Raw genomic sequence first — 11,452 nt, 5'->3', positions numbered from 1 at the left:
TAGGGGTGTCTGCAGATCGGATCGGATCGGGTATGATATCCGTACTCTTTAGTGCCGGATCCGATCCGATCCGTACATTTGCGGATCGGATATATCCGCATAATTAAACATTCTCTTTTTAATCATATTTCTATGTAAAAGAATTCGATAAAAATATTTCTTTCGTAGTTTTAAACTTATTTATTCCTAAAATATTTTTAATCAAACTCTCTCTAAATAACAAAAATAAAATAATACAATATATGAATAATAATTACTAACTAAAACATACAAACAAGTAAATATAATACCAAACATATATATATTTATTTATTTATTAATTATTATAGTGCGGATCTGCAGATGTAGAGCAGATATCCGCGATCCGATCCGATCAATTTGCGGATCAGATCGTATCCGCAATTTTCGGATTAGATGCGGATATTTACCGCGGATCTGCGGATACGATGATCCATGGACACCCCTACTTTGTAGGAATTAACCAAAAACGTATTATATGTGTATATGTGAAAATAAAAATCTGCAGAATAATGAGCAGATTTCATTCATCATGTTCTTCTTTCTGGTACTCTAATCATTTTCAAAGAATAAAAGAAATTATGTTATGTAATTACATTGACATTTGACAATTTGACATGCAATCTGGATGGCATGCCTTGTGGGACTCCCCCTCTTGACTTTGATGGAAGAATAATGTACATCTTCCTACTTGTCTTTTAATAGTAAATGAAACACTATTTATGAAAGGAGACTTTGATTGAGACATTAAAAATGTCTTTTTTTTTTTTTTAAGACGTTTACATGTGTTATAATATTATTGGACGTCTTTATTAAGTTGATTAATAATTTATTTTTTAATAAACCATAACAAAAAATCAGTTTATTATAACAACAATAATAAATCCAATTGTGCGCACTATAATTATTAGACTCGATTTTATCCGATCGATTTACACAATCTAAACCGAATCATATTTAAATTTTTTGATAAAAAGATAAATATATCCCTAAACTTTGTTTTAAGAAAACAAAAAAAAAAACCATGATCCAGTGTGTTATGTAAATTGGTCGGTTCGACTGGATCTGATAACAATTGGATTTATTGTTATTGTTATAAAAAAATCAATTTTATTCTATTTTATTAAAAAATTTAAAAATAACCGGTTCATTAATACGTCCAATAATAATATAACACAGAAGTTTTTTGACAAAAAGACATTTTATGTATTTTTATGGAAGCAAAATCAGAAGTTTGCTATAGCCTATAGGAACCTAACCCAATAGTGCATCATTTGTCAAATGTCAATATCACATATCACACACACATATATATATATATATTCTAAATCATAGGCATAAGATAAAGCATGTAATCTCTTTGGTCCTTACTATACATTAGTCTAATTTTTTATTTTGATAAATTCTGCCCTATGTTGCACCAAACAGAAGAAATAAAAAGCCGTTTTCATGATCATCTAGCAACTTCAGCATCTATCCTAAAATCCCACCACAAAGATCCCACCGCCAATAAGCCACTGACATTCGTCACCTTTATTTTTTTTTTTTATGGTACATAAAAGAATTCGTAATTTTTAAGGGAGTATATATTCAAATAGATTCCTAAAAATTTTTGAAACAAACGTTTTTATTTTTAAGAAAATTATATTATACTAAAGTTTTTGGACTTTATAAAAATAAGATATATAGATATTTCTGTTATATTTTTGAGAATTTATTTGTCTAAATAAAAACAACGACATTGACTAAAGTTAAAATTTATATGTCTTGTTTTTATAAAATTTAAGAACTCCAACGTAATAAAATTTTTTGAAAAACCAAAACATTTTATACAAAATTTTTTAGAGACCTATTTGAATATGTAATCTTTTAAGGTTTAGTTTGGTAAAGCTTTTTGAAGAGGTGCCTGTACTTTTTAAAAGCTCAAGCTCTTCATTTTGTGTTTGGTAAATTAAAAAAATCATGTGCTTGTGCTTGTAGCTTTTAAAAGATCGGGGTACTTTTGAAAGCACCTAAGATAGAGCTTTTCAAAGTTGGCTTGTGCTTTTCAAAATTTAAAAGTCTAATATAAACTCGTATGTTAACTAATTTTCAAATTTAATGCTTTGCATTGATGTCTATTATACTATTTTTAAATTTTAAAAGCTATTTTACCAAACACAATTGATGTTGCTTATGTTTATTAAAAGCTATTTTTAATTTGATTTACCAAACATAAATGCTACAACTTTTAAAAGGCGGCCACTCCCATACACACGACATAAACGTCTTTTTTTACGGACGATGAGGTGGATAGACTAGTTAATTGGCATGTGTCTATTGTTTATAATATTTTAAATTTAAAAATTTAGAGGAGATATATTTTAGTTTAATAATTTAAAACAAACAAAAAAAATTGAACAAAAGAATTTATTCTTTTTTAATGTAGGAATAATTTTTTTAAAGTAATATTCCTTGTCAAAGCATCAATCTTAAAAAAGTAGTAGAAGAAAATACACATAATTAAAGCAATCAAGTAGAAGAAAAATTGAAACAGACATAAGTAAGTGCATGTTTGGGCGCTATTATTTTGTTAAAAAAAGATATTTTTTTAATAAAAAAATATCTTTTTTATTTTTTAACGTGTTTGACAAATTTTTAGTAGTAAAAGTAAAAGCACTGGTAAAATCAAAAAAAGATCTTTTTTGAGAAGCTGTAATTTACATCTTTTTTTAAAAGATCTTTTTTTCTTAAAAAAAAGATGTTTTTTATGTAATAAATAAATAAATAAATACTTTTATATTGTTATACCCAAACATAATTGATTGATAAAAAGACCTTTTTACATGAGATATCCAAACATAAAATTACTTTTACTTTTTTATAAGATCTTTTAAAAAAAGATAACTCGAAAAAAGATCTTTTTTTTAGAAGCTCACCCAAACAAGCCCTAAGAATAGGTCTGAGAAGAGGTGAACGACAACAGTGATGGTCATTGGGTAAGAAAAAGAGGAGAAGATTGCGTGTGGCGTAATCACGATAGACGCTCTCTCGTGCACCGTTAATCGTGGAGAATGCGTTGCTTCTGCTGGCGGACGACTAGTGTGTCGTCGCTCTTATTTTGTATATAGGGGTGTGTTGTAGTGATTCCTCCCTAATCCGTCAATCATTGCTAATTGTTTTACACATGAAGGGAGCTTGCTTATTTTGGATTAGGAGTGTGGAATGAAGTCAATAACTTAAAAAAATGGTTCTAGGCTGTCCATAAAGGTCTGGAAACTAATATTAGAGAAAAGACAAATTTGACTCTTAATTAAGTTCTATAAACTATTGTGCATAAATTAGATGTTCAATTCAATCTGATGCTTCAAAAAACTAATTCTATAATTGATTTGCTTAATAGTATTTGATTCTTAATATATTTTCTAGACAAAAAATACACTTGTGTGATTATCTTTTTAATCAACTAAAAAATTAAATAAATATATAATTGTATCTAAATATAAAATAAAATAGACTAAAACATAAATATTGTTAACATATTAAAGATTAAAAATTCAGCTTAATTCTTATTTCATTTCTTATTCAAGATCATCCAAATTTACATCTCATCATGCATACCAAATTAAAAAAAAAATATTTCTATAAAAAAAAGAATATTATAAAGGTATATATATACTACTATCATTTTCTTTTCATTAAATTTTCTTGCAACAATAATAAGTTCCATGCCTTTGTGGAATTTACTCCAATATGTGGAGTAGAATTTATTCTATCTCCACCATTATTGATTGGCACCTTAACTTCTATTTATTTATTTATTTATAAGTGAGCCACATCTATTTATTCTACACTATCGAACCTAACTTCGTCCACATTTATATGCTTTTAATTTAGACTTGGTTCTGATTAAGATTTTTATCTCTCTAATTTTTTTAAATAAATTGCATTATATTTAAAATTTTTTTCCCAAATAACAATAACCTTATTTATTTTATTAGAAGTTAAATGGATAATAGACTAGAACATAATAAATTTAGCATATTTTTTTTGTTGAATTAATTTATTTTTTACTTTCATTTTATCTATTAATCTATGATACTTAATTAGTTAATTTACTATTTTAAAACTTTTAATTACATTTAAAAATAAATTAAAAATACTAAAGCAATAGAAGAACTCAAATTATAAGAGTCTAACTCTAACATATTGGTCCAGTCCATTTTCAATTTAAATTTATTGTTTGGATATTATAAAGTCCAAAATTCAAAAGTAAATAAAAAAACAAAGAAGCCCACAAAAATTAACCGGTTTACTAAATTGCTGTTCATTTTTTGGTTAAACAGAAAAAAATCTTTGGTTCATTTAAAATCGTATATTTTTTATTAACCGATTTTCTAAAAATAACTTAGCTGCTGTATTAATTAATTAATGAACAATGGACACATGTCGGTCAACTAGTTTATTCACCTCATCGTCCGTAAAAAAAGACGTTTATAGCGTGGGTATGTGAGTGGCCGCCCTTTTAAAAAGCCATCTTTTAAAAGTTAGCTTTTATAAGCTACTTTTAAAAAGTAAAAACTTTACCCAACTAAGCATAAGTGGTATAGAAAGTCAGAATAACTGTTAACAAAAGAATACAAGGCAAAACAAAATTCTTCTCCTTGATATATATCGATACTCTAATAATCACCAATGAAAAACGATGAAAACGAAATGTCAGCACTAAGAGGCTTAAATTAAAAACAGCATGAATATGCTCAGAGAAAGTAGACAGTTCAGTGAAAATGGTTAGACTAAGGTCAAATTGCTATAGTGACAATCATGGGGTCCTACTTCTCCTTCTTTTGTTACTACTACAGATTTCATCTCAACTTGTAAACTGTGGCAGCATAGTGAAGTACCTTCCTGGGTTCCAGGGACCCCTTCCTTTTGTTCTTAAAACTGGGTCTGTTACACTTTATGCTGTATACATATGCCTATAATTGACAAGGAGGATATCTCTAGCAGCTTTCCATATCATGTAAAGCTCAGCAGAAAGGAAGAAAGAATAATTGACAACACATGCATAGGAATAAATAGTATATCCATTTTCCATAGCTATACCACGAAGTAGATTTCCTTCACCATAAAACAGTTGAATCATCTCTGTATTCTCAATATATGTATTGTAGATGCACATCTGATCTTAAGATTTGGCGTGGATTAAAAGAGTAAATAAAAGAGACTTGATATCTCATTGAATGCTACATTCATCTATATAACATATTGGCATATTGCCATGTCTTTGAACTAGTATGCTAGTTTTTTTCTTGTACAACTACGTAAAGAATTCCTTTGCAATCAAACATAACATTTTTAATACTTAGCTATAATGCATGGACACGACACTGGACACAGCGACACGCAAATTTTAAAATCTGATAAGACACGGGACACGCATACATATAAAATATAAGGTATTTTTTAGATAAATTATAATGATATTTTGATATTTTATTGATATTAAAATATAAATTATTTTTTTAATTATTTTTAATGTCTTATTTAATTATATCAAGTATTTAAAATATTTTTTATTTTTAATAAATAATAATAATATATACTATATCTAAATTTATTTCAAGAATATATGTTAAGAATAAGATTAGATACGCTGACACATGAGAATATTTAGGTGTGTCCAAACATGTCCAGAGAAGAATTTTTTATTTTTTATTAAGATAGGGTTGGACACAGCAGACACGCGTGTCGGATGAGTATCAGTGAGTGTCGTGTCTGAAATGTGTGTTACCTTCTCCTATGAGTTTAAACTTTTGGGATGAGTGGTTAATGGTTTCATGACATGGTATCAGAGTTATATGTCCGAAAAATCAAGAGTTCGATCCTTGGTGAACCCCAAAAGTGAAAAATAGCATAAGGCAAATAAAAGAAAAAGAAAGCCTATGCAAAAAAAATTAAACAAACCCAAAAAGTCTCTTATTTGAGGGGGAGCGTTAGAGATATAACCATTAATGTTACCTTCTCCTATGAGCTTAAACTTTTGACATGAGTAGTTTCATGACAATGTGTCCGACACATGGACACAGCAACTCAGCGAAGTGTCTGTTTAACTATATAAGCATTAAATTTAAACTCATATTTTTAATGGTGCGTGTCATAGAGTCATACCACAAAATCCAACTACCACTAATTTCAAATTTAGTTCCATTACGCCAATCAAAGTACGGATAACATAACTCTTTTCTCCTTGAAAGCTCAAGTTGCATTTACTTTGATACCCCTTCTGAGTTCTGAGTATCACAACTTCATTATTATTTATAGGGAGCACGTAACATTATGCACATCCTCAAAGAAAAAAGAGAGCCAACTAAACATGTCAATATTTTCCTCAACTTGTTTAACTGATCCACGTTTCATTTGCCATGGATTCCTACTTCCCATTCTTCTATTGCTACTGCAGATTTCATCTCAACTTGGAGATTGTGGTACCATTGTTAAGTACCTTCCAGGATTCCAGGGACCACTTCCTTTTCTGCTTGAAACTGGGTCAGTTACACTCATGTGCTAAAACTTTGCATGCATAATATTGGGAGCAAATCAAGTTAAGAGAATAGAGAATAATATAAATAATATATATATATGTGTTGATCAGGTATATAGGAGTAGGAGAAAATGATGATGTGCAGAGTTTCTACTATTTCATTGAGTCAGAGAACAATCCAAGAGAAGATCCTCTCATGCTCTGGCTCACTGGTGGTCCTGGCTGCTCTGCTTTTTCTGGCCTTGTCTATGAAATAGGTTAAAAGCATCATTTGACACTGAAAAATATAAATAATTAGAGAAAATTTCACTCCCCTCCCCTGTGAGATGCTAAAATGACACTCCACTCCTCTCTATTTTATAAATGTACATTTTTCTCCCTTCTAACTTTTAAAAAACCTCTTCTTTAGTCTATTTTAAACTTTTTATATTAACTAATGTTAACTTTATCCATTTTTTAAGAAAAAATAAATTATTTTTAAAAAATACTCATTAACAAAAATTTTAGTTTTTAGTAAGATTATTTTCAGATATCAATATATATTAATTGTTATACATATTAATAGTGGTAAGATTTTTTTTATTTAATGTTAAAATAATATATATTGATATCAGAAAATTAATAGTAAAATATAAAAATAATTGTTAACAAAAATTTTGATAAAATCACAATTTAATAATTAAAAAATTATTGAAGGGTAGGTATCTTAAAAAAAATAATTTAATTATTAATTTTTTAAAAAGTATTTTGGTAAAAATACAATTTAATCAATAAAAAATAATTTATTAAAAGCTATTTTGATAAGTAAAATTTAATGATAAAAAATAAAATTTTTGTAATGGGTATTTTTTCAAAAAAAATTATTTTTCTTAAAAAATGGATAAAGTTAATATTAGTTAACACAAAAAATTTAAAATGAATTAAAGAGGAGGTTTTTTAAAAGTTAGAAAGAAAAAGAATGTACATTTATAAAATAGAAGGGATGAAAGTGTCATTTTAACGTATGTACGAGAGGAGAGTGAAATTTTCTCAAATAATTAAGAATTATTGCTACCTTAATCTTTCATTCTTTTAGTCCTTAAGATAGTCTCTCTTGCAGGACCACTTGCATTTCAAGTTGATGAATATGATGGCGGCCTCCCTAGTTTGGTGTATAAGCCAAACTCATGGACTAAGGTAGAGACAATTATCTACATTCTATTGGCTGAAATATATAATTTTGGCATTGGTTTGTTTTACAGTTAGTAGTTTTATGGTTATTTATTGCAATTTTTGTGGCAGGTAAGTAGCATTGTATTTGTAGATGTGCCTGTTAATACTGGCTTTTCATATGCTAGAACGGAATTCGCTTCTCAACGGAGCGACTCACTGTCAGTCAGTCAAGCCCATCAATTTTTGAGGAAGGTATGCTCACAACTTTATATTGCTTCATGAATTGGTTCCTTTGTTTGCAGTTATATTAATGAGTATAATGTCATGTATAAATCTTTGTAGTGGATAATGGATCATCCAGAATTTCTCAAAAACAAAGTTTACATTGCTGGTGATTCATATTCTGGTATGCATGTTCCTATAATTGCTGACGAAATTTCAAAAGGTATCGGATCACAAAGATTGTATGGTAATGTTGTTTCACTTTAAAGAGTTCTGATCTTCTAGACTGAGGACATGTGTAAAGTGATGGAGTAATTACCTTGGAACTTGGATCGATTTGATAAAATTCACATGGTGAAAATCAGGTAAAGTCGACTTCACATGAAGTTGATTTCTAATGGCTCTCAGATATTAACTTCACGTGAAGTCGAGTGCACCTGAGTTTCCACCAATTCACATACAATACAATGTGTTGTTGACAGCTTAACTATCCCACAAATTTCCTATTTTCTTGTTTGCAGCAAATGAACGAGGCCTCCAACCATGGATAAATCTCCAGGTTTGATTTTCATATTCCCTTATGTCTCTAGAAATAAACAGCCTAAGATGTCACTAGGGCTGGAGGTGAATTAAGCCAGCTCATGAGCCAGCTCGAGCTCGATAAGCTAAGCTCGTGAGCTGGTGAGCCAAGTTTAAACCTGGAATTGAGTTCATAAATTAAATGAGCCGAGCTTGAATTTGGATAAGCCCAGCTCATTAACTCGTGAGCTGACTCGATTATATATATATATATATATATATATATATATATATATTATAACAATTTTAATTATTTAATATTTATATTTATTTTTTATATATAATTTTAATATAGGACATAAATAAAAAATTTATAATTTATTGATAGATAAACAATATATAAAATTGATCTTTTCAAATATTTTTTAAAATATATAAGTTATAATTTATTGATATAGAATTATAGATTATGTATTTATGTTTCTCTTATTTGAGCCAGCTCGTAAGTTTTTGATGAGCCGAGTTTGAGCTTAAGAAATAAGCTCGATTGTTAATGAGTCGAGCCGTGAGCTAAGCTCAATTTTCGTGAACCGAGCTTGAGTTTGGTCTAGCTCGACTCAGCTCGGCTCACTTCCAGCCCTAGATGTCAATTAGAAGATATATAAATGAACAAGTAACTCCATTTAAAATGTATTATCTTCAACTTTTTTGCTTTGATGATCAAACAGGTAAAGTAGAAATTCATGAAAAGAATTTGAACAGAAGATTAATGCAAACAAGAAGTAATGAATGTTCTTTTCTTTAGGGATACCTGATGGGGAATCCTGTAATAAATCGAAATGAAAAAAATTATGCAATCCCATTTGCTCATGGGATGGGACTCATTTCTGATGAACTATACAAGGTAGTTCTTAATACTTTTATTTTTAAAATGGCATTGAAAATTAATTTCAAAAAGGCTAACTGATTCTATAATTCACTCAATGAAACAGTCACTGCAAAAACATTGTAAAGGAGAATATGTAAATGTAGACATGAGAAATGTTTTGTGTTCAAGAGATGTCAACTCCTTTGACGAGGTATGAAACCATCAATTTTCATTTTATTGCCCCCATAATCTTTGTTATCAAAAGTTCATTAGCTTGATTTATAGCCTGAAAAGTGAAGAGCAATTCTGCAGATCACATCAGGTATTGATTCAGCCAACATTTTGGAGCCCAACTGTGAGTTCGCCACACAGAAGCCATTGGAATCTTCTTGGAGGAGATCACTAACAGATAACTATCCTGCGAAGTTCAAAGATACTCATCTCAGGTTACCATCCAGGAATTGCCGGGTAACCTTCCTATCCTGTTTTTGAATATTGTGTACTTCGTTAAAATCTCTCCAATTAGGGGTGTACGCAGATCGGATTGGATTGGATATGGCCGAAAATTCGATCCGATCCGCACAATTTCCATCGGATCGGATATGATATTCGCGCTTTTTATTGTCAGATTCGATCCAATCCGATCCGCAATCGGATATATCTGCATAATTGAATCTTCTCTTTTTAATCATATTTCTATGTAAAAAATTCAATAAAAATATTTCTTTAATACTTTTAAACTTATTTATTCCTAAAATATTTTTAATCAAACTCTTTCTAAATAACAAAAATAAAATAATACAATATATGAATAATAATTACTAACTATAACATACAAACAAGTAAATATAATACCAAACATATATATATTTATTTATTTTTAAATTATTATTGTGCGAATTTGCGGATCGGATACGTGAATGTAGAGCAAATATCCGCGATCCGATCCGATCAATTTGCGGATCGGATCGGATCTACAATTTTTGGATTGGATGCGGATATTTACGGCGGATTCTGCAGATACGCATGAACACCCGTATCTCCAATGCTTTTTTGTTTTAATTTGAGTACTGTTTCTATCACCAGACCTATGGATATCTCCTTAGTGCCTATTGGGCCAATGATAACAAAGTCCGAAATGCCCTTAACGTGCGGAAGGTATAGCAGTGACTCATGTGAAGTTGATTTCCCAATAACCATTTGCATGGTTATTAAGAGTAAAGCTTGCAGGGAACTAAAAAGAAATGGAAACGCTGCACCAAAAATATGCCTTACAAGTATGATATCTCTAGCAACTTTCCATATCAAGTAAATCTCAGCAGAAAAGGCTATCGTTCCTTGATTTACAGGTCAGTTTTCTCTCTTTGCTTCATACTTGAGACTTGATCATTAACTTTTATTATGATTTCAATGGAAAATAAATTTGATGTATTGATAACAGTGGGGATCATGATATGATTGTTCCTTTCTTGGCGACTCAAGCGTGGATAAGATCGTTAAACTACTCCATTGTAGACGATTGGAGGCCATGGTACACTAATGGACAAGTTGCAGGGTATTCATTCCTTTAACTGCAGAAAGCTGTATTATGCAGTTGATGCTTTTCTTTTATCTTTTACATTTTTTTCCCACTTAAGCAGATACACAAGGACCTACTCCAATGCAATGACATTTGCAACTGTCAAGGCAAGACCTAGATCTCTCTTTTTCGGACACAAATGGTGATAAGATGAGTTATTTGTTTTATAATGATGGATATGGTTGCAGGGTGGAGGGCACACAGCACCAGAGTACAAGCCTCCAGAATGCTTCCACATGTATAGCAGGTGGATCTCAGGGAGGCCTTTTTAAGAAAGAAAAGTATAGGTAGACAATGAAAATAATAAATAATGTGAATAATAGATATATCGGATGTTCATTTCATTAGGTGTACGGATGGTTATTTTAATATTAAGAATATGAAACTGCAAAGGTGGCTTGGAATAAAAAGTTATATATCAAGGAGCAGTTTTCATTCACTCTATGATCATTCTCTTTTTAGACTGAACTTTTGCATCTTAAAAAAATCTGTCAATTAAGTGTATTTTTCTCAAGATAACAATTCAATTTATATTTCATTTGAATATTATGTAATATAATATTATAGCATG

At 29.7% G+C, this 11,452-nt stretch overlaps 1 protein-coding gene across 1 annotated transcript; it reads left to right on the top strand.

The window, feature by feature from the left end:
• Positions 4,770–11,325, top strand: LOC107622678 (serine carboxypeptidase-like 2). Its single transcript, XM_021112880.1, has 14 exons — positions 4,770–4,945; positions 6,653–6,798; positions 7,641–7,717; positions 7,823–7,945; positions 8,036–8,138; positions 8,437–8,474; positions 9,240–9,338; positions 9,427–9,513; positions 9,615–9,770; positions 10,389–10,460; positions 10,533–10,651; positions 10,744–10,857; positions 10,943–10,988; positions 11,070–11,325. Exons 1-14 carry the CDS (start codon positions 4,785–4,787, stop codon positions 11,151–11,153), a joined length of 1,425 nt encoding a protein of 474 aa, XP_020968539.1. The 5' UTR covers positions 4,770–4,784; the 3' UTR covers positions 11,154–11,325.

Source organism: Arachis ipaensis, chromosome B10 (assembly GCF_000816755.2).
Source record: "Arachis ipaensis cultivar K30076 chromosome B10, Araip1.1, whole genome shotgun sequence".
Taxonomy (NCBI): Eukaryota; Viridiplantae; Streptophyta; class Magnoliopsida; order Fabales; family Fabaceae; genus Arachis; species Arachis ipaensis.
Note: the sequence above shows the minus strand (reverse complement) of the source record. Positions and strands in the feature narration are given on the sequence as shown.

What these genes read in the sequence shown, in the direction of transcription:
- LOC107622678 (XM_021112880.1), top strand. Translation starts at nt 4,785, where the DNA reads ATGGTTAGACTAAGGTCAAATTGCTATAGTGACAATCATGGGGTCCTA. An exon ending in CCTTTTGTTCTTAAAACTGG is followed by an intron (nt 4,946 to 6,652) that starts GTCTGTTACACT and finishes TGTGTTGATCAG; the next exon opens with GTATATAGGAGTAGGAGAAA. An exon ending in AGCCAAACTCATGGACTAAG is followed by an intron (nt 7,718 to 7,822) that starts GTAGAGACAATT and finishes TTTTTGTGGCAG; the next exon opens with GTAAGTAGCATTGTATTTGT.